Here is a 24,127-nt window from a genome sequence, read left to right as displayed (position 1 = left end):
CGCTTTGCCGTGCGTTTGTGGGGAGGGCTCTTCCCCCTGCTAGCCCATTCTCCATCTTGGGCTTGGGGACGGGCCCATACTCCACCTCAGCGTGAAGGACTCCAAGGAGGCCCGGGACACTGCTGCTGCCGCTTTGCCGGTGAGTCTTGGGGAGGACCGCTCCCCCTGCAAGCCCATTCTTCACCTTGGGCCTGGGGGCGGGCCCCAGACTCCACCTCAGCATATAAGGCTCCACGGAGGCCTCAGAACATTGCTGCTGCCGCTTTGCCGTGCGTTTGTGGGGAGGGCTCTTCCCCCTGCTAGCCCATTCTCCATCTTGGGCTTGGGGACGGGCCCATACTCCACCTCAGCGTGAAGGACTCCAAGGAGGCCCGGGACACTGCTGCTGCCGCTTTGCCGGTGAGTCTTGGGGAGGACCGCTCCCCCTGCAAGCCCATTCTTCACCTTGGGCCTGGGGGCGGGCCCCAGACTCCACCTCAGCATATAAGGCTCCACGGAGGCCTCGGAACATCGCTGCTGCCACTCTGCCGTGTGTTTGTGGGGGGGCTCTTCCCCCTGCAGGCCCACTCTCCACCAGGCCAGGGGGCAGGGCCCACACTCACCACCGACGCAGCCTCGGGGACACTGGTGCTGCTGCAGCGGTTGTTGGAAGTGTTTTTATATGTTTTAAACTGTTTTTATTTTTTTGCTTTGTTGTACCACCATAAGCGGTGGTTTTTATCCATGTACTTTTATTTTGTTTTGATTTATTGTGGGTTGGGGTGGGGTGGTTGGGGAGTGGGGTGGGGATTGGTTTTGTTTTTATGTAATTGTTTTTGTTTGTTTGCTTTTATATTCTGTAAATGGAGGCAAGTATGAGGCTTGGGATTCCTACTGTGGAGGGGCGAGGGAGGTATGGCGGTGGGGGCAGATGTCATAGGCGAAGGGGATCGAGATACGGATATGCTCGTACCCCTTCCAATCTGCGCCCCATCCCGAGAGACGAGGGTAGGGTGAGCAAGGATTACTCACCTCCGTCACTGGTGTTGTGCAATGCCAGGTCTATAGGCAACAAAACCGCCACCCTGCGAGATTTCTTCACCTCCCAGGGGGTTGACCTGGCATGTGTGACTGAGACCTGGGTGCGCGAAGGGGATACTGTTACCCTACGAGAGATGGCGCCCCCGGGTTTCTCCGTCCTTCACCAGTCGCGGACTGTGGGCCGGGGGGGAGGGGTGGCGTTATTAATCCGGGAAGATTGTTCTTTCAGGGCTCTACCATCGCCATCGATCCCCGGCATTGAATGTGTTGGCCTAGTGTGGGGCTCCGAGGTGAGCTTGGCTGTCTGGCTGGTGTACCGGCCACCTAGCGCACCAGCAGCCACCCTGTCAGGCCTGCTGGAGGCGGTGGCCGGCTGGGCCTTGGAGTTCCCTAACCTATTGGTATTGGGGGACTTCAACATCCATGCTGATGCCACTCCCTCCTCACAGGCCCTGGACCTGGTGTCTTCCATGGCGACACTAGGGCTCTCCCAGTTTGTTTCGGGCCCCACACATCAAGCAGGCCACACGCTGGATTTGATCTTTGGCGTCGGTATAGATGTGATCATGTTTCCTTCGATGAAGGTGCCATGGTCTGATCACTATGCTCTGAAAGCCAGGATTGACGTTCCACCCCCACCCTGCTTGGGTGGCGAGCCAATTTGGGCTCGCCCGAAGAGGCTGATGGACCCTGATAGATTCCGTCAAGCCTTGCGGGACCTTTCTCCCCCTGGCGACTCATTGACTGAGCTTGTTGAGGCCTGGAATACCCAGCTCCTGGCAGCCATCAATGAGATCGCACCTAAGCGCCCTCTGCGACCCCGCAGAAACCGGGCTCCCTGGTTTACCGAGGAGCTCCGGAAAATGAAGCGGGACCTCAGACGGCTAGAGCGAGTATGGCGGGGTGCCCGTGACAGAGCCTCAAGAACATCTTATAGGGTTTTTATGAAAACCTATGAGATGGCAGTGAAGGCCGCTAAAAAGTCCTACTTCTCGGCCTCCATTGCATCCGCTAGCTCTCGCCCGGCACAATTATTTAGTATAATTCGGTCTTTAACGTCCCTCGAAGGACAGCCAAATTTAAATAACAATTTGACACACAGCTGTGAGGCATTTGCGAGCTTTTTTGCGGAGAAGGTCTTGTTGCTCCGCCATGACCTCCCTGCCAATTTGGATACAATAAAGGAACTGGAGGCCCCTCGACTGTCTTCGGGTTCAGTATTGGACCACTTTGACTGGATATCCCCAGCTGATGTAGACAGATTCCTCCGAGCTGGAAAGCCCACCACCTGTCCTCTCGACCCGTGCCCGTCCTGGCTGATTAGAGCGTGTCCAGAAGAGGTGCGGGCCCCCCTGGGGGATATCATCAATCTGTCCCTTGGCACCGGGACATTCCCAGGGGAACTGAAGGAGGCAGTGGTGCGCCCACTCTTAAAGAAAACATCATTAGATCCCTTAGATCTATCCAATTACCGCCCGGTTTCGAATCTTCCATTCCTGGGTAAGGTGATTGAGAGAGCGGTTGCTGAACAGCTTGGTAGGTTTCTGGATGAAACATCAGCTCTGGATCCATTCCAGTCCGGCTTCCGCGCTGGTCATGGGACCGAGACGGCTCTGGTCGCCCTAACAGATGATCTCCGCAGGCAGCTGGATCGAGGCGGGTCGGGGCTGCTGATTCTTCTAGACCTGTCAGCAGCCTTCGACATGGTCGATCACGAACTCCTGGACCACCGCCTTGCCGACGTGGGGATCCAGGGCACAGTCCTTCAATGGCTGCGCTCGTTTCTCTCTGGTCGGGGACAGAGGGTGGCGCTTGGGGGGGAATTGTCATCCCGCCACTCCTTGGTGTGTGGTGTGCCTCAGGGTGCAATACTCTCCCCGATGCTTTTTAACATCTTTATGCGCCCCCTCGCCCAGCTTGTCCGGAGTTTTGGGCTGGGCTGCCATCAGTATGCTGATGACACCCAACTCTATTTGTTGATGGACGGCCACCCGGACTCGGCCCCAGACACACTGATCAGATGCTTGGAGGCTGTGGCTGGATGGTTACGTGGGAGCCGGCTGAAGTTAAATCCTTCGAAGACAGAGGTCCTCTGGCTGGGACGGGACGACATGGGACTGAGGGGGCAACTCCCATCTCTTGCGGGGGTGCAATTAGTGCCAGCACCGTCCGTTAAGAGTTTGGGTGTAATCTTCGATACCTCCCTCTCCATGGAGGCGCAGATTGCAGCTACAACAAAGGCGGCATTTTTTCATCTCCGCCAAGCTAAGCAGTTGGCTCCTTACCTCTCTCGCCCTGACCTAGCCACTGTGATCCACGCGACGGTCACCTCCAGACTGGATTATTGTAACTCGCTCTACGTGGGGCTGCCCTTGAGACTGACCCAGAAACTCCAGCGGGTGCAGAATGCCGCAGCGAGACTCCTTACGGGGTCCTCGCTTAGAGATCACATTCATCCGGTGCTATACCAGCTGCACTGGCTCCCGGTGGAGTACAGGATCAGGTTTAAGGTGCTGGTTTTAACCTTCAAAGCCCTATACGGCCTAGGGCCCTCGTACCTACGGGACCGCCTCTCCTGGTATGCCCCACAGAGGAACTTACGATCTTCAAATAAAAACACCTTGAGGGTCCCAGGCCTCAGAGAGGTTAGGCTGGCCTCAACTAGAGCCAGGGCTTTTTCGGCTGCGGCTCCAACCTGGTGGAACGCTCTGTCACAAGAGACAAGGGCCCTGCAGGACTTGACATCTTTCCGCAGGGCCTGCAAGACAGAGCTGTTCCACCTGGCATTTGGTCAGGGCGCAGCCTGACCCCCTCCTCTGGCAATCTTTACAAAGCTTTAGTTTATGGTTGCCATCAATTTTGATTTTAATTCATCTTTATAATGTTTATAATGTCACACTGTTTTAATGTTGTTAGCCGCCCTGAGCCCGGCTTCGGCTGGGGAGGGCGGGATATAAATAAAATTTATTATTATTATTATTATTATTATTATTATTATTATTATTAACACATGAAAAAAAGAAAGAATTTTATATCAAACTACTGAATGCAATGATCAAATATTGTAATAAAAGATCAAATAGGGAAATTCAATACGTTCATATTTCAGGTACAAGTTTCACTTGTTCAGCAAATGTTCAGCAAACATTTGAATATTCAGAGAATATGGTGAACTTCCAATACAAACACTTGCAGAGGAGAATTGGAAGAATATGTTTTGCGAGCAAATTCATTTCCACAAGAACTCTGCTCTGTGGCCAAAGTCTCTCACGGGAAATGGAACTGATTCTGGAGACCAGGCATACTTCACTACAGAGCTACTTCACATTACCTTATCTTTTCTTAATGTTTTTTTGGTCATAAATAAGACTTAGGGAAAAGCTTGTGAGGAGAATGCTTAAGTCTCCTTCTCCTTAATGCTCAATGTCATTTAGTGCCATTTGGAAAATAGACCTGTGCCGTTATCAGGCTAGTTGTGGGCCTACTTCTGTCTTGTCACTATCATTCAGTCATTATTACATCAAAACACCTCTGCTGCTCCTTGACTGAGTGACATGATTCTTGAGTTTCAGATACTTAAGAAGTCCTTGAAGGATACTTCATGTCTAAAGTTCGTTTCAGTGGCCTAATCCGGCCTGGTGGTCGGTTCAATCTGGCCCCTGTGGCAGTTTATTTCCTGGGGTAAAATCCTAAAAAAAAAACCCTCAACAACTTCAATCCTAAAAAAAAGCTCAACAACTTTGGTTGGCCCTTTGGTTGGCCCTCATGGCCGTTTACTTCATCAAATCTGGCCCTCTTTGAAAAAAGTTTGGACACCACATAACCACTCGCTAGTCAAAGAGCTCACAACTGTATTGTGAACAAGAGTATTTGCATATGCCTCTCTGTAGCATAGTTATTTTCAGTTACAGTGTTTGTCAAATCAAGGTAACAGAATTGCCCAGCAAACCTAAAGAGATTCAAATAATATTTCCAAAATATGCACACAAGCCACATCTTGCTGACCCCTCTGCTGTTCTGTTCTGCTTGTCTGCCATGACCCTGATACACACCCTCCTATTTTCCAGGGACAGTCCCAGAATTACAGAAGGTGTCCCAGTGTCTGATTTGATCCCAGTATGTCCCAGTTTCCCCTTCTTCCTCCCCTCCATGTCTCAGAGAACCACTAAAAGTGGGGTATGTGGAGATGCAAAAATGGAGTCCTGTTTATATTGAAAATTAAATTCCTGCTAAATTCCTGCTAAATGAAGAAAATTAAATTCCTGCGCTAAATGAAGAAAATGGTGAAGGAATACAAAGCCTTCCCTATAATTTTGAAGGAAAATGTCACCAAGACACTTTTAACTGCAATGCCAATTCTTTAACTGCAATGCTTCACCAGTCAGCCATTTTTTAAAAAGGAAATGTGTGAAGTGTTTATTCCTTTATTGTAAATGGAGCTTTATGCTGCAAGCCTTTATATGTCTACTCAGAAGTAAGTCACACTGTATTTAATGGTGCTTACTCCCAGGTAGCTGGGTAAAGGCTGTAAAGTCTTAAACTGCTATTCTAAGCATTTTTATACAGAACTAAGTCCCACCAAGTTCATTCTCTCAGTTTCTTCTTCTTCTTCTTCTTCTTCTTCTTCTTCTTCTTCTTCTTCTTCTTCTTCTTCTTCTTCTCCTCCTCCTCCTCCTCCTCCTCCTCCTCCTCCTCCTCCTCCTCCCTACTACTATTACAATTATACCTTTTCCCCTGGCAGGGGCCCAAAGCATCTTACAGCCAAATTTTTATTTCATTGTATTTATCTATGTAAGGTGTTGTACATGATCCCTTCCCTCACACAACCATCTTCCTTCACAACAATCCTGTGAGGTAGGATTGGCAGAGATCTTGTAATTGGCTCAAGGTGACAGATTTCTATGTGTACAATACGTCTATGTGTCTGTCAAGTTCTAACACAGGAGAAGCTTCCTGATGTAGAATAGAAACGCCTCTCTTTTTATTGGAGAAATGTTGGAGGGTATGATCTAAAGGCAGCTCTGCAGCTTTCGATAACAGAAATGCATCCCAGAAATTAGCTATTTCCCCATTTAATTTGCAGTTGAGCCAAACAGAAAGTTGAATAATTGCCCCATAAACACAGCAGGGGGGCAATAGCTGGCACCAATGCTTTATTGGGGGACGTACAGCACACACTCTCACGCGCTTGGCAAAGGCTGCTTTCATTGCAGTCATGTGCTCACTGATTCACTCTGATTAAATCTCTCTGAACTAAAAGGCTGCAGATTCATCTCCAGCTCTGTGACACAGCCGGTCTTGCAAAAATGCAGATAGGGTGCCCAAGGCTGCTGTAAAAGTCAGCGACATTAGCACGCACGGCTGTCAGGAATGGAGGCCTGGGCTAGTCCAGAAATCACTTTTCCTAGCATCTGTAGCAGAGCTCTTTCCAAGCAGTAATCCAAATGGGTCCTTACTTTAAAATTTGATCTTGTTTTTGCCTCAGGGATTTCTGAGGTCCGATTCTTAATAGCTTTGTTGTTGCCACCTGGAACGCCATTGCACAAGGAAAGATATATGTGACAGTTTTACCACACCGCTGCACCTGATGCTGTAAAAAAAAATATTGTTACTGCTGTTGTGGGATGATACAGAATTTTGGGAATAACATGTAGCCAGAGAGGCTCATGGGATGCCCATGCAGATGTGGTGATTTTCATCACTCCAAGGCTATCTCTTGCAACCATAAAGGCTTCTTCTCAAAAGAAAGGTTTACAACGTGTGATGCTGCTTCCACAGGGCTGTCAGGAAATTGGCTCTTGACTATGAGGACAATTGGAAATGGGAATGATGGGCAGTGACTCTGAAAGACAAGGACTTACCCTCCCAAAATGGCTGAGCACCCCGCCCCCCAAGCTAAGCATGGTATTGAAAAAAAGAGTGCTGTTGTAGTTAAGGCTAATTCACAATGTACATTATAATCTACGGTTGTCATATTTTTAGAAGTAAAATACAGGACACAAAGCTTTTTTGGGGGGGGGGGCATGGAACTCAAAGTTGTTAAGCATTTTGGGGGAAGAGCTTTGTCAAAGAGTAAGTACCGTATTTTTTGCCCTATAGGACGCACCGTCCCATAAGACGCACCTAGTTTTTAGGGGGGGAAATAAAGGGGAAAAAAATTATTTCCCCCCCAGGCGCTGGGCTGGGGCGGGGGAAGCCCGAGCTTCCCCTGACCCCAGCCTCCAAACAGGCAGCTCTCTGCAAGCCGTGGGAGCCCAGCGCCGGCTCCCGCTGCTTGCGGAGAGGTCCGCGAAGCCTGGACGCGCTGAGCTCAGCGCGCGCAGGCTTCAGCATGCAGGCAACTCTCCGCAAGCGGCAGGAACCCAGCACCGGGCTCCTGCTGCTTGTGGAGAGGTCCGCGGAGCCTGGATGCGCTGAGCTCAGTGCGCACAGGCTTCAGCATGCAGGCAAATCTCCGCAAGCGGCGGGAGCCCAGCGCCGGGCTCCCGCTGCTTGCGGAGAGCTGCGCGAAGCCTGGAGAGCGAGAGGGGTTGGTGTGCACCGACCCCTCTCGCTCTCCAGGCTTCAGCAAAAGCCTGTATTCGCCCCATAGGACACACACACATTTCCCCTTCATTTTTGGAGGGGAAAAAGTGCGTCCTATAGGGCGAAAAATACGGTAGCTCAGAGCAGCTGAACTCAAGCCTTTTTCAGGGTGTGAGGAGGGGAAGGAAAATATTCCTTTTTGAAATCCTGGAGGGCAGCTGCAGGACCAGGGCCAGATTTAGGTTTGCTGAGGCCCTAAGCTACTGAAGGTAATGGGGCCCTTTATATGTCCAGCTGTCCTTTGTCAACAACAAATTGTCGCTGTTTTTTGTTTGTTGAATATATGCTATATGGTAATTTATGGACCTAATAGGTATCTAAAGCCATTTGCACATGCAGAATGTAGCCACCCTATATATAGAAATGAGCAAACCAGTGATATTTTACGGAGCAGGCTAGCAGGCGGGGCCCATTACTTATATTATAGGAGGCTACACAACACAAATCACTGTTGCTGTATGTAGGATTTATTTTATTTGTTTTTCATCTTGTATTTTGGAAATGTACACCCAGGGTGTTTTTTCCTTTATTTTTTTGCCCCCCCCCAAGAGAGTGGGGTCAGATTTTATAAATAAATCTGGCACTGTACAGGACAGTGCAGCTCATGAGTAGGCAAACTAAAGCCCGGGGGCTGGGTCCGGCCCAATCGCCTTCTAAATCCGGCCTGTGGACAGTCTGGGAATTATAGAATCATAGAATCATAGAGTTGGAAGAGACCACAAGGGCCATCGAGTCCAACCCCCTGCCAAGCAGGAAACACCATCAGAGCACTCCTGACATATGGCTGTCAAGCCTCTGCTTAAAGACCTCCAAAGAAGGAGACTCCACCACACTCCTTGGCAGCAAATTCCACTGTTAAACAGCTCTTACTGTCAGGAAGTTCTTCCTAATGTTTAGGTGGAATCTTCTTTCTTGTAGTTTGGAACCATTGCTCCGTGTCCGCTTCTCTGGAGCAGCAGAAAACAACCTTTCTCCCTCCTCTATGTGACATCCTTTTATATATTTGAACATGGCTATCATATCCCCCCTTAACCTCCTCTTCTCCAGGCTAAACATGCCCAGCTCCCTTAGCCGTTCCTCATAAGGCATCGTTTCCAGGCCTTTGACCATTTTGGTTGCCCTCCTCTGGACACGTTCCAGTTTGTCCGTGTCCTTCTTGAACTGTGGTGCCCAGAACTGGACACAGTACTCCAGGTGAGGTCTGACCAGAGCAGAATACAGTGGCACTATTACTTCCCTTGATCTAGATGCTATACTCCTATTGATGCAGCCCAGAATTGCATTGGCTTTTTTAGCTGCCGCGTCACACTGTTGGCTCATGTCAAGTTTGTGGTCAACCAAGACTCCTAGATCCTTTTCACATGTACTGCTCTCAAGCCAGGTGTCAGCATGTTTATACCTGAGTAGAATGTGTGCTTTTATTTAAAATGCATCTCTGGGTTATTTATGGGGCATAGGAATCTGTTCATTTCCCCCCCAAAATATAGTCCGGCCCCCCACAAGGTCTGAGGGACAGTGGACTGACCCCCTGCTGGAAAGGTTTGCTGACCCCTGGTGTAGCTGGTTCTCGACTCGGTGCAAGGCAGCTTCCAATGTTCCCTGGGATGCTGCTGCTGTCCTTAAGCAGCAGGTCCTGAAGTCTGAGGCTCATCGCTGTAGGGTTTGTTGATCCAAAGAGCTCCCAGTGCCCTCCTAATCCTTCTTGACAGTTCCTGAATGTACATCATCATCAGCTGTCAGATTACATATCTCCATAGAGAATGGCAGGAGATGACAAAGAGCAATTTCACTTCTAATATTTTAGGGCCAAATTAGACGAGGGGATGAAAATGCATGTATAGTGGTACCTCTGGTTAAGAACTTAATTCGTTCCGGAGGTCTGTTCTTAACCTGAAACTGTTCTCTCTTTTTTTGAATTTTTTATTAGGAATTTAAACAGAACGTATTATCTTAAAACATATCATCCTTAATTTCCCCCCTCCCTCCCATAAAACAACCCAGCCTCCCCGCCCGCCCCCGACTTCCCTCAATTCCAATCTCTGGTTTCTCTATAAACACTCACAAACTTTTTATTGATAATAACCAATTAGACTAATTAAGGATTTATACAATTTTGTAACATGCAGAGAATAACCTGAAACTGTTCTTAACCTGAAGCACCACTTTAGCTAACGGGACCTCCCACTGCTGCCGTGCCGCTGCCGCCCGATTTCTGTTCTCATCCTGAAGCAAAGTTCTTAACCTGAGGTACTATTTCTGGGTTAGCGGAGTCTGTAACCTGAAGTGCCTGTAACCCAAGGTACCACTGTAGTAGGGCTATGTGTTAGATGCTATTTATTGAAGGGTTTCTTTTTGGGGTGGGGTGGTAGAATGGCTAACGATCCAGATTGGTGGAGAAGGATTTAGCCCTGCCCTCCCTTGCTGCAGTTGGTTAGAGCTTGGTGCTGATGATGCCAAGGTTGCAAGTTAGATCCCCATATAGGGCAGCTGCATATTCCTGCATTGCAAGGGGTTGGACTAGATGATCCTCAGGGTCCCTTCCAATTCTATGATTCTATGAAGCTGCTTGTTTGCATAGGGAGCAAATCCCCCGCTAGGGCCAATGACGGATTTCCCCCAAAGCAAATCCCAGCTTGAGAGGTGGAATTTTCTTCAGGAGCAGAGTTAGAGTTAGGAACTCCATCATTATCAGCTACCACCCTTGCAATGATGCCATTTGCATTAAAAATATAAAATAAAAAACTGTATGTGGTTTGACCCGCAGAAAAGTCTGTTTTTGGATCCGGTTCTATCATACCAAGAATACACAGTGTTTCGTATGAGTTATATACCAGTGATTTCTTCACTGAAAATTAAGTGGTCTGCCTGTAGCCATCACTGACCTTAGACAGTGGAAGTCGCTATGCTTGACATACTGGTCTTGCAGTAGTGGGATTTGCAACTGGCTCATCAGATGCAAAAGATCTAACCTGATTAAAGTAGGACTCTGTTATTGCCGTTTTGCAATGCTGGCAATTTGCAGGTTTTTGATTCTGGAAGCAGTTACCTATCTTCTAAAAAAACCACACACACACACCCCCAACTCCCTTTCAAAACAACAGTGACAGCTAATGGGTCTTACTTGGTCTCCTTCCCTTTTTAATTCTTCAGAGTGCAAACGTAAAGCCCATTTGCCATGCTTCAGTGCTTTTGATCTTTATCTGAATTTAGATTGCTTTTTTTTTTTGCTGCTACTATTCTAGTTCACACACAGTTTAATTGCCAGGAAATTCCATTTTTAGAAACACATAGAGAAGGGCGGGAGAAATGTCAGGGTGCTAGACTGGTGACTGCCTGATCCCAATCAACATCTGGAAGCCCTCCCACACAGGATCCCCAAGGCCTGTGACCTATGCTGGAACAGATGTGAGGAACCATTGGTCCTCCATTTGCTGCCGAACTACAACTCCCATCAGCCCTAGCAATCATGGCCAATGGCCAGGGATGATGGGAGTTGGAGTTCAGCAACATCTGGAAGCCCACCAATTTCTCACTCTTGTTCTCTGACTTGATCCATTGAAATGAGTGGCAATGACTAACTTAGGTCTATTCATTTCATTGGGTTTTAGTCTGGGGAAAAGCTAATAGAATACAACCCTTTCTATCACTTTCTCTTATAATCTGTCCCTCACTATCTTGAAAAGATGAAGAGACATCATAAAATAAAAACACTATATTATAAAATATAGTACGTAGCCAATCATGTACTGAATTTCATGCACTCCTGATTGCTCATTATATTCAACTGTTTCTTTTAAATTATCACCACCATCATCATTAGTCTTCTGAGTTTAAGAGCCCAGTATCAGGGCAGACTTGGGTGATACCAGTGAGGACAAAATTTGGTGCCCCCTAAATATTTCCTATTTTTATGCTCTCCTCCCTTTTGCCTTCCATTCTGCACATTTTCTCAAGTGCACTACGTCATAGTTGTGGCAACTCAATTTCCTCTCTGACTGGGGCCTAACTTTGAGTAAGGTAAAGGTAACGGGACCCCTGACCGTTAGGTCCAGTCACGGATGACTCTGGGGTTGTGGTGCTCATCTTGCTTTACTGGCCGAGGGAGCTGGCATACAGCTTCTGGGTCATGTGGCCAGCATGACTAAGCCGCTTCTGGCGAACCAGAGCAACGCACAGAAACGCTGTTTACCTTCCTGCTGGAGCGGTACCTATTTATCTACTTGCACTTCGTGCTTTTGAACTGCTAGGTTGGCAGGAGCAGGGACCGAGCAATGAGAGCTGACCCATCGCGGGGATTTGAACCTCCGACCTTCTGATCGGCAAGCCCTAGGCTCTGTGGTTTAACCCACAGTGCCACCCGCATCCCAACTTTGAGTAGGTACCTGTATAAATATAGGTAGCATCATCATCATCATGATCATCATGCACCCCCTCGGTTTGGCTCTCTGTGTGGGGGAACCCCCCTCACTGCCGAAAATCGGGCACTGTTAGCATTGCAGGGTAGCAAATTCTCACCTCCCATATAGCCATTGGTGTCATTGGATGGAATGAACAAGCTTTACAAATTTTGCTTGGTCAATACTTAATGAATTGTCTGAAAACCACAGAGAAATGTATATACTGTTACTTACATGGATGAAGACCTTCATTTCCCTCCTGGAGCTACGATTCCTTAGAATGTTCAAACAATCAATCCCTCTTCACAGGAAAACCTGAGAATGGTTTCTCTCTGCAGAGGATAGGAGTTTCCTAAGAGCTCTTAGCTCCCTTAACAGACTAAAGCTCCCAGGATTCTCTTGGGGGCAGCCATGATGGTTTAAAGTGGTCTCATAGCACTTTCAGTGTGTGATGTGATTGGGCCTTGGATTGAGGAGACCTGGGTTCAAATCCCCATCTGCCGATGGAGCTGAACACAAGGCGTTGGGCCAGTTTCTCACTTGAAGGCTAACTTACAGGGAGGGATGTGGATAGCGCTGTGGTCTAAACCACTGAGCCTCTTGGGCTTGACGATTGGAAGGTCACGGTTTGAATCCCCGCGATGGGGTGAGCTCCCTTTGCTCTGTCCCAGCTCCTGCCAACCTAGCAGTTCGAAAGCACCCCAGTGCAAGTAGATAAATAGGTACCACTGTGGCGGGAACGTAAACAGCGTTTCTGTGTGCTCTGGTTTCTGGTGTCCCGTTGCACTGGAAGCGGTTTAGTCCTGCTGGCCACGTGACCCAGAAAGCTGTCTCTGGACAAACACCGGCTCCCTCAGCCTGAAAAGCAAGATGAGCACCACAACCCCATAGTTGCCTTTGACTGGACTTAACCGTCCAGGGGTCCTTTACCTTTACCTTACAGGGCTAATGAAAAATGACTGAACATTGCTCTAAGCTCCTTGGAGGAAGAGGAAAGGGGTTAATTTTTTTTAAATAAATAACATGCACCGTATTTTTTGCCCTATTGGATGCACTGGCCCATAGGATGCACCTAATTTTTTTTTTTTTGGGGGGGGGGAAATAAAGGAAAAAAAATTATTTTCCCCCCAGGTGCGGGGCTGGGGCGGGGGAAGCCAGAGCTTCTCCTGACCCCAGCCCCCAGAATGGGAGCCAGAGCAATGCCGAAGCTGCAGGCAGCTTCAGCATTGCCCTGGGAGCTTGTGTGGCTGTGGGAGGGGGAAGCCCGAGCTGCACCTCCCTGCTGTCCCCCGAGCTTGTGGGGCTGGCAGTGGGGCTCTCCTGAAGCCTGGAGAGTGAGAGGGGTCGGTGCGCACCAACCCCTCTCGCTCTCCAGGCTTCAGTGAAAGCCTGCATTCGCCCCATAGGATGCACACACGTTTCCCCTTCATTTTTGGAGGGGAAAAAGTGCGTCCTATAGGGCGAAAAATATGGTACTTTAAATGTCTGGCAGGAAGAAATGAACAGGAGCTTTTATCCTTCATGGAGAAGGAGTGATGAGCAAACTCCACCTGTTGATGTCTGCCTCCTTGGCACTTGTTAAAGAGATGGGGGACTTGTTTCATTTTAAGACTCTTAGCCCCTGTGGTGGTGTGACTGATGAGTTCTTCAGCTACCTTAGCATGCCTTCTTATTGTGCATTTTGATAGGGAGACAGACAGCTTTGTTTCCATCTGACCCTGCTTATCTCTTGGAGGCACCAATGTACCCTGGCAATGGTGACTTTGGATGGGAAAGTTCTTATTCCCCTTTTTTTTCCGGCGCAGAAAGTCTGTTTAATATTTCAGCGCAGACTGCCGACTCGCTTGCGAGCTCGCAGGGGATTTTATTTCTGTGTCAAACTTGCCATCTGCCAGCCCCAAATCATACTTGTCTTCCACTACCTTGAAAAGGTTAGCATTTATTAAAAGATTTTTTTTAATGCTCCCCACTAAAACCGAAAAAGGATCCAAGAGGCAATTTGAGTGTGAGGAGACCATCAAGAAGAAAGTCTTGAGAAATGCAGTTTGATACTATTTGATCTGTTTGATTTTTTGTCCTCATTCATACTACTGGTTTCAAAGTGAGGGCACAGTTAGAGTTTTTGTGGTGATATGCCCCACAGCTATTTTTAGATTTATTAGGACTTTTTATTGTACATGTAAGAGTCAAATTAGATGCCAGGAGCCATTTGTCTTCCCCAATCATTATAAAGTAGGCTGGAATAAGAACATAAGAAAAGTCTGCTGGATCAATTCCAGCTTCTTGTTCTCACATTGGCCAATGAGATGTTTTCTAGATTATACTGCAGCCTCTGCATGCTTAGTTGGTGGAAACCAGAAGGAGAGTCTTCTTTGCGGTGGCCCTCTTATTGCAGAACTACCTTCCTTAGGGCTCTTCCAGATACCATTTCTATTGCACATGATGGTTGGCATTGGGGTGGTGGTTATATGGTTGGTATTGCTGGGTAGGGACAGTGGGAGTAGGATGTCCCTATTGTCATAAGAGAAATGTTGGGTGGTATGCAGCTTGCAGAGGAGGAAGCAGCAGGACCCAGAAGGAGAGGACATGGGGCAGATTTGGGTGTGCTGTGGACCACACCCAGCCCACAGCCAAGCAGCCCCCCCTGTTTTAACTGGGCCCACAACATAAAGAGGGAGAATAAAGGAGAATAAACGTAAGGAGTGCATTTCTTCCATGTTTTCCTTTCACCTAATGAATAGATTCCACCCACTGCAGGAGCTAATTGTGCACAAAGAGAGAGTAAGGATTTGTCATAGCCAATCAAGGAGAGGGCAATAGTCACCCAGAGGCTTTCCAGTTAATTAAACACTTGGGGGGGGGGGAGGGAGAGAAAGCCAATTAATTTGATTGGAACTGGTCTGGACTTCCCTTGAAAGTAGCTGCTGTTTTATCACTGCATTTGCCAAGCCTCTAACCAATATTAATATCGTAAGCCATCTCACCGCTGTTTTCTTCAGCTAGAACAAGGAAACCCTGTTCTAGATTCTTGTCTGGGCTAGAAACAGAATGAAGAAAGGAGCAGTAGACATTATGGGATGACATGCACAGAAGTAATTTCAAAGTGATCTAAGAACTGAAATGGCTTTTCTCCCAAAGAAAGGTAAATGCATGTATATTTCGAAACCAATGAGAAGAGGACAGAGCCAACTCTTGTTAACTGCAGTATCTCAAAACCAGAGGATGCTTGAAATTCATCCGTGAATTAAAGTATTACAATGGACCCTACATGAAAACTCAACTCCTATGCCTGCTCAGAAGAGCATAGTGGCACACTTTCAAGTAAGTGTGTTTATTATTATTATTAATTATTTATTGAATTTATCTACTGCCCTATGCTGGGATGCGGGTGGCGCTGTGGGTTAAACCACAGAGCCCAGGGCTTGCTGATCAGAAGGTCGGCAGTTTGAATTCCCGTGACGGGGTGAGCTCCCGTTGCTCGGTCCCTGCTCCTGCCCACCTAGCAGTTCGAAAGCACGCCAGTGCAAGTAGATAAATAGGTATCACTCCGGCGGGAAGGTAAACGGCGTTTCCGTGCACTGCTCTGGTTCGCCAGAAGCGGCTTAGTCATGCTGGCCACATGACCCAGAAGCTGTACACCGGCTCCCTCGACCAATAAAGCGAGATGCGTGCCACAACCCCAGAGTCGGCCACAACTGGACCTAATGGTCAGGGGTCCCTTTACCTTTACCTTACTGCCCTATATCCACAGGTCTCAGGACAGTTCACTGGATGTAGGATTTCACTGAACGTAGACAGAAATTTCATTTGAAACCTTCCTTCTAGAAACAAAACCCAGCCATTTTGTCGAAACATTTTCCAGCCATATTTTGAGTGCTAACCTTCACTGTCACTTAATTTCAAAAGCAATCCTGCATTTATTTCTTTAACTCCATCCCACACATCCTCAGATCTTCCCATTAATATTCTTTTTGCACACAAGAAGATCCTCGTTGTAAGAGAACAGAGACCCATCTAGTCTAGCGGCCTGTTCTCACAGTGGCCAATCAGATGCAACAGCCAAGCACAACAGCCCTTTCACCTCTCTTGTGATTCCCAACACCTGGTAGCCAGAGGCATAAACTATTTTAAATTAAGACTTGCTAGTAAAATCCACTCCGATGGAACCAACTGGAACCAACTTGCTTCTCATTTTAAAAGCTGCTAATGCAAGAGAAGAAGAAAAAAGAAATCTAGATCTTTGCCCTCTAGCACACACACACACCACCTTTGTGAGGACTATCCAAAATGTCATAAAATAACCTTTCTGTTTCTCCAGAACTCATCACCAGGCCAGATGTTAAGCAAAGTAAAGGGGCAAATGTGTAATGACTCTTAGGCTCTATACTCACTACCTCAGGTTTGAGAAATCCATGACCCTCCCTATATAGGTGGACTCCAGTTCCCAGCAGCCAGCAGGACCAATGGTCAAGGATGATGGGAGCTGTAGTCCAGCAGAAGTTTCCCCACTCCTCTGCTATGTGTTATGAATGGGGATGCACATTTCCACTTGTACTGCAAGGTACATAGGAATGTGTAGGGTATCCAGGTCCCGTGTCAACTGTGGCTCATGATTATGTTCAGTCAAGGCTGCTGCTAGTGCATGTATTGCATACATAGCTTTTCATCACTTGATGACTCAACCATTGCAGTCTCACCGCTGAATGTACAATGAGCACTCAATTTGAAAGTAGGGCATTGGAGTTGACATGTGGCACAAAATCTTGTCCGTGATGATTGATCCAGCTCATTCATACATAGAATCACAGAACTGTAGAGTTGGAAGGGAACCCAAGGATCATCAACCCCTTGCGATGCAGGAATCTTTTGCCTAACTTGGGGCTCGAACCCACAACTCTGAGATTAAGAGTCTCATGCTCTACCGCTTCTTGATGCAGTCATCAAGTGATGAACAGTACGTATGTCTGAACCAGCCCCCTCAAAGCTCTTACAATGGGGAAACATGAAATACAGTTCTAAATGTGACACTGCGGCATAACGGAAGAATTTGCACAAACAGCAGTAGGGAAGACTGTTCTTATAATGGAAAGAACCAAAAGCTGACTATATAAATAAACGGCTGGTCCTTACTTTTGGATCGTGTATTCCAGACAGTTCTTCGTAGATTTTCTCTCCCACCATGACAGCAGCCAGATTAGCTGTGTACGTCGACAGACAAAATAAACAAAAAATGGCCCAGAGGTTCATGAGAAACCTTCCAGTCCAGCACTTGGGGGGTTTGATGGCAGCTGTTCTACCAAACAAGATGGCGTAACAGACGTTCAAGGCAGAGGAGAAGGAGAAAACTTTATCCCTGTTTCTTCCCTTGGGGGTCATCCCAAAGGGGCTTTTCCATTCATACAGAGTGAGAAAGATTGCAGTGATGTGCAGCGCCACAAAAATCCCCAACCACATGGTCCAGTGGAGTGGCCACATAAAAGCTCCAATAGGAGCCGCGGTGTCTTTGGTTCTCACCAGAATGCCCAAGCTGGTGGAAAAGAATGGGCTGGTGAAATCGATCACTTGGCTACGGGCTGTGTTGATGCTGAACGATGTCACAGCCATGTGGGCGGTCCCAGCCAGGAGGTCGCCTACAAGCCCTGTCCACTGACCGTTCTTCAGAGCCCCATATTTCCCATCGCCGACAATGTACAGGTCGAAATCGAAGTTCATATCCTCCGCTAATTTTTCCAGCAAATCTATAGTGTAGCCATAGCAGCATTTCTTCAGCTCTGTGGGCACTGTGTCATTGCCCCCTTGGAGGCTTTCGAAGAGGGCATCCAGCACCGCTGAATCATTGGTCAAGGGGTCCAAGCAGAGCTGTCCAGCTGGGCACAGTCCTTCATCATCCACAGCCCTTGTGAACACGAAGGGATGCTCAATGAGGGTCACCACCCTCAGGTGCAGCCGGGTGGGATGCTGGTTGTGATTTTTGTGCCTCTGGGCCTGCTCTGGCCAGATCCCGTAATCCATTATGATCTTTCCTTCTTGCCAGCTCCCCAAACGAGTCCACATTGGGTTCCCTACCAGATCGTGCTGCAGATTCCAAATGAAGAAGTTGTTTTCCGAACTGATGATGGAGGAGCCTTTCACTTTAATGTGGCCACTGAGCCCGTGAAAAGTGGTATTGGCTAAAAACCTATGGGACAAATGCAAGATGTTACCAAGAGAGAATCAAGACAACAGATCTCCCACAGCAGAAGTTTGCTTTGCCCTCTCATTCCTATGCTTTTTCTTCAAAAGAGCCTGAAACTGTAATCCAAATGCTATCTACTCAGAAGTAAGCCGCCCTGAATGCAGTGGTAAATGGGATGAGGACTGAAGTTTAAGGCCAAATTCAGATTTTTCTTTGGGATGATCCTTTTCCCCTGATGGAAGAGTGGGGATGCTGTATTTGTGGTTTTCAGACTCAAAAAAAGAAGGAGAGACATCAGGGTTATTTAATCATGGGAGCATCTGTGTGGAACACCTGCGTCATATATTACATTATGGATCTGATAGAATATTGAGGGCATGTCTGTGCACCCAGTGGCGGAGGAAGCTTCTCTGGCACCCGGGGCGGCGTGTCCAGGGGCAGGGCGAACCGCTCATAGAAAGGGAGGGGACGGGGCACGTGGCACCCATTCCAGCCCCCTGGTTTGTTTGCTTGCCTGCCTCCTTCCCATCCTCTCCCCTGCCTGCCTGCATCCTCCAGCCGGGAGTGCAGGGCAATGGCGTACCATCCACCTGCAACTCTCCCCCAACTCCCGGGTTGTCAAAATGAAGGGGGAAGGGCACCGGCAAAGTGGTGCAGCTCCTCCCTTCCCCTGAAGGCTCGGGACTCTACCCCGAGCCGTTGGGGGAAGGGGGGGAGCTGCGCTGCTTTGCCCACAGCCTTCCCCCTTCATTTTGACAGCTTGGGAGGCTTGGGAGTCTCAGGCAGGGGGCGCACACTGAATGTCACCCCCTCAGGATGACACCCAGGCGGACCACCCCGCGCCCCATTTCTCCGCTACTGCCTTTACAGTGGGAGAAAGATCTGTGGCTTGGACAGAAATATATGAGATTTGTCTAAGGCAGGGGTGGCCAACTCCCAAGTGACTGTGATCTACTCACAGAGTTAAAAACCGGCAGTGATCTACCCCCTTTTGGAGGGTTCAGGTCAAAGTTGTTGAGCTGTTTTTTTTAGGAACAGAAGCCCTGTTTTGGGGGTTTCAGGTGAAAGAGTTGTTGAGCTCTTTTTTTAGGGAGGAGGAAAGCCCCATTTTTTGGCAGTGCAGGGAGAAAATGTTGAGCTTTTTAAGGCAAACCAAAGTTGTTGAGCTTCTTTGGGGGGAACCAGTGATCTACCAGTGATCTATCACAGACGTCCAGTGATCTACCGGTACATCACGATCTACCTGTTGGACGTGCCTGGTCTAAGGCAATGATTAAGGCCTTGCTGGGGTAAAGTGAATGATAAATGCAACAAAGGACTTCAGCTTTGGCCAACTACATCTCCCTAGTAGTGTACTAGTATGTTACATACAGTGGACGCACGGGTTGCAAACGTGATCCGTGCGGGAGGCACGTTCGCAACCCGCAGCATTCGCAACCCGCAGTGCCATGTCTGCGCACACGCGGGTCGTGATTTGGAGCTTCTGCGCATGTGCAAAGCACAATTTAGTGCTTCTGCGCATGTGCGAGCACCGAAACCCGGAAGTAACCCTTTCCAGTACTTCTGGGTTTGGTGCAGTGCACAACCCGAAAACACGCAACCTAAAGTGTCTGTAACCGAGGTATGACTGTACTTGTCATCTTCACACTTTACATTTTAGGTGGACACTTTTTTTTATTAAAAAAAGCTTAGTTGTGTGCCTAAAATGTAATGCGTGCAGCCAGTAGCTCATAAACACAAAGGCACTGTATTTTGGTCCTTTTCATGAAGATTTTGAAACACTGGTGCTTCTTTCCCAAAGAGTCACAGTAGTCAACATTCGCTGATGGGTTAATTCAATTATTCTGCATTCATTAGTCTGATGACTTGGTCATTCTGTCTTTATCTCGCAAAGTTTAGTACAGAATGAGAAAATGAGTATGGGCAGCAAGTCAAATCACACAGTGCTTTAATTACCTAAATAGCATAGTTAAAACACCATAATTTACAGATGAGATGGGCCTTTCAAGTCCTAATGCTTTTTACCCTGTTACAAGGGTGATCAGCAGAAATTCTCTCATCACGAAGCCTCTAATGCATGTGATCCACTGCAAAAGCGCAGCCGCAAACTTATACAAGAACTGTTGAGAGACCCCAGTTTTTAAAGTACAGAGATTGCTCTCCTGTACTAGCAAAGAGTGTGGGTTTCATCTGCAAAGTAGAATGCAATAGCTTCTAAAAATAATTAGCCTTTAGAAACTTATAATGACCATAAATCCCATAAATAAGGAATAATACAATCATAAAATAGGAGAGTTGGAAGGGACCCTAAGGGTTATCTAGTCCAGCCCCCTCCAATACATTAATAAGAATACTGTCATAAATCAGGGATGGGGAATCCTTGGCCCTCCACATGTTTGGCCACCCAGTTTCCTGTTTCCCTCGCCATTGGTCATGTTAGCCAGGGCTGATGAGACTTGAAGTCCAATAGCTTCTAAGGGCAGGGTACAGGCTTCCTACTGCTGTCCTAAAGTTACCCCATATCCTCTATCATTACTGTCCTCCAGTCTTCCTGAACAAAAACCAGTAACTCAATTTAGCTCCTATGACTGAACATACCAAGGTGATTAATCATAGGAGGTAAATGGAGTCCCCCCCCTTCCAGGTTGACTTAATAAGCCCAACAAAAGTGACTGTGCTTTTCAAAATATCCCCGGGTCAAAGAGGAGGTCAGGTTGAAACACTACTGTTTTGAGGGTCATCACCTGCCACCATATTTTTTTTCAAACCATTACAAGTTCTATTCTAAAAGCAAGCTGCACACCTTTAAATGGAAGCTGTCACATCACAGAATTTAAAAGTCAACTTTAAAAAATCTGGATAAATCCTTAGATATCATAGTGTCATAGTCAAATGGCTTAATTGCCGCAGCAACATCATGGTCCAAAAGCCTCGCTTGTATTTGAGAAAGCCAGACTTGTGAGAGCGGAGATGCTTTGTTACTTTATATAACCATTTGGAAAGCTTCTCTATAATAGGTGAGAATAGGCTAGCTCTTGGTTCTGTATGGCCACGAGTCCTGTGATCACTGGAAATGGCCATAATATGTTGACATTCCCTTGATACCATCATAGTTGGGTCATGCCAGCTGTCACATTATTTCTGCTCCTGGAAAGGAGAGTTCTCACATCAGCACCGGCATTTCTGGAAAGGAAGTGATGATGTGATGGCCGTAGTCATTTCCACCAGACTCTCCATGATGTCATTATTGTTTGTTCTGTCTAGTACTCCACTGAGGTCAACATGAAAATCCTAGTAAAATTATTATACAGTCAATCATAAAAATAATAGCCTACAGAGCACATGAAATAAAAAAGAAGCTGTTTCACTGGAAATAAGGGCTAGATTGAATAACTGGCAGAAGACCCAGGACTCCACCGAACAGCTGCAAAGTGAGTGAGGACACAAGTTATAGTGGAGAAGTTGCAGTTGGGTTAACAGTGCTTTAACTCCCTCTCTCCGTTACTTTCCTCCTACACTTCAAACCCCAGCTCAGGTTCCCAGGCCCAAGTTTCCTGAGGCTGAGAGAAAACTAGCTGGAGAAGTAGAGCTCCAGGGAAAAACAGGAGGCAGGGTCAGGGTTAAGCACCTCATCCTTGCCCTCTTGCTCCTGTTCTCTAAGTCCCACCCTACTCAGTACCATCTGGACCTTTAGGCAAGTCCTGATTGAACCCTTAAATATGGAGTGTCAGCATCACACATTCACAGTGCTTGCAAGGAAATTAATTGAGAGATAATCTTACTTTGATAAATACTGGCCCGAAGTGAGATTTTTTCTCTCAGTGTTCAAGCAATTGGTTGTACTTGGAATAAGCGCCAGTTCTGGTTGGATCATTGTAGCGGAAGCAACAGCTCTAGCTACAAGCTCCATTGCATCCTGTATGTAGTCTTCAAAAAAAGACTGTGTTGTTTTCCCATGAGCTATGAGACCCAACGGCAAGCCTTCTGTCCTCAGCTCTTCCACGTTGTGCGAATCTCCAAGAATCCAGTGGAGATCAGGAGGCATCACCCCAAATTGGGTGGTAATTTCAAAAATCCTCCTTGTGCTTTCCATGTCGCAGCCAAACATCACCACCGTTGACGTTGTGTCCTTAATGTTCTCCAGATGAACTTGCAAGTAAGTCAAGAGGTTGCTGGTTGACGTGAGGTTCCCTGTGATATTTATAATGGATCCCAAATGAAACTTGGAGCTCTGCTGTGTGAGGAAGAGAAAATCTGTGATGTTCCACTCTTCCTGGCACACCATCAAGCTAAAGTTATACCAGTTGTTCAAGGCCAAGATGGAGAAAGTGACATCAGCGTCAAAACTTAATGAGCGTTCTAAGCTCAACTGCAGGTGAAGGGGATTCTGTAAAATAAGAAAAATATTGGTTAGGGAAAGCCTTGACCACAAATATATTATACTTGGAAAGGGATTTTTTGTGGGTTGGGGAAGCAAATGTATGCAAAACTCTGTTGCTTGAGTAAAGCCATAAATCATAGAATCCTTTAAAAGTATCTAATTCACCTTGGTGTTTCAATTTTTATTGACCTTGTAGCATATGTTCAATTTACATCTGCAATCAAGTATCCTGTTCCTGTCTGCTATTTGTAATAGCTCATCCCCTAAGAAAACTCCCACAGAATGAAAATCCATCCTACACATGCTTGCTTGGCTCTGGAGTCCTAGCTTCCAAAATGGGGCAAACCTATCTTCCCATGTTTTGACTGTTCATTAAAACATTCCATATCCAGCCTTTCCTAGCTTTTCAGGAAGTCTCACAGGCTATGTGCCGATCAAATTCAACTTTTCTATCTAGCTTAACTATTTTGGGGTACTCTTCATATTTCTCATTTTGAGGGAGAGATGCAGAAATGTCCTATTTTCAGATTTTATTTTTTAAAAAGCACACAATTAGGGTGCACCAAATTCAAGGCTTTATATGGTGTGGAGGTATCGAAATAATTTTGGTCAATGTGAGTGACTACCAAGCATCATTACATATATGCCATTTTGTAAAAGGTAAAAGACCCCTGGATGGTTGAGTCCAGTCAAAGGTGACTGGGGTTGCAGCGCTCATCTCACTTTCAGGCCAAGGGAGCCAGCGTTTGTCCACAGACAGCTTTCCAGGACATGTGGCCAGCATGACTAAACAGTTTCTGGTGCAACGGGATACTGTGATGGAAACCAGAGCACATGGAAACACCATTTACCTTCCTGCCACAGTGATACCTATTTATCTACTTGTACGTCATGCTTTCAAACTGCTAGGTTGGCAGGAGCTGGGGCAGAGCAACAGGAGCTCACCCCATCGTGGGGATTCCAACCACCGACTTTCTGATCGTCAAGCCCGAGAGGCTCAGTGGTTTAGACCACAGCGCCACCCACATCCCTGTGCCATTTTGTATAACATGTTAATCACTAGAATCATGCAGCTTGGAAACATCAAAAGGCTACCGAACATAACCTCCCATTTGAGTGCAAGAGCAGCCACACACTAAGCTCCAAATACCCAGAGGTGCAGCCTAGGCTACAAGGTTTTACAAGTCAAAGTGAGTAAACAGAAGCAAGACATACTCCATACATTTTGTTTTGCCCAGTGCTTTACATTTTCAAAACACCAGAGACAGGTATACGGATTTGCAGTGTGGAAATCACATAAGAAAGCTTATTAACATGGGAAAGGTTTGCAGCATGTTAATCCACAGCGAGATGAATATGCAGTAGCAAGAACAGATTTGTAATGAGCCAATGATGTAATTCCCAAAGGTGTGATAAGCAAAGCTCCAGTTCAGGATATTCAGTCTCCCCCCTCCCTTACTCCTCCTTTAAGTATCCAAAACCTCTTTCGCAGACCAGCTAATTAAATGGATAAGAGCAACACAATCAATATGCATCTTGTAATAGCAATAATTTACTTGGACTGTAGAA

At 47.1% G+C, this 24,127-nt stretch overlaps 1 protein-coding gene across 1 annotated transcript in view; it reads right to left on the bottom strand.

Moving 5' to 3' along the window:
• Window positions 1–24,127, bottom strand: part of GRIN3A (glutamate ionotropic receptor NMDA type subunit 3A) — a 114,297-nt gene that overhangs the window by 35,586 nt on the left and 54,584 nt on the right. Inside the window, 2 exon segments of the mRNA XM_079959191.1 lie at window positions 17,133–18,180; window positions 21,960–22,564. Of these exon segments, the coding sequence (XP_079815317.1) occupies window positions 17,133–18,180; window positions 21,960–22,564 (1,653 nt within the window).

Source organism: Podarcis cretensis (genome assembly GCF_951804945.1).
Source record: "Podarcis cretensis genome assembly, chromosome: 17".
In the NCBI taxonomy this organism is placed as follows: domain Eukaryota; kingdom Metazoa; phylum Chordata; class Lepidosauria; order Squamata; family Lacertidae; genus Podarcis; species Podarcis cretensis.
Note: the sequence above shows the minus strand (reverse complement) of the source record. Positions and strands in the feature narration are given on the sequence as shown.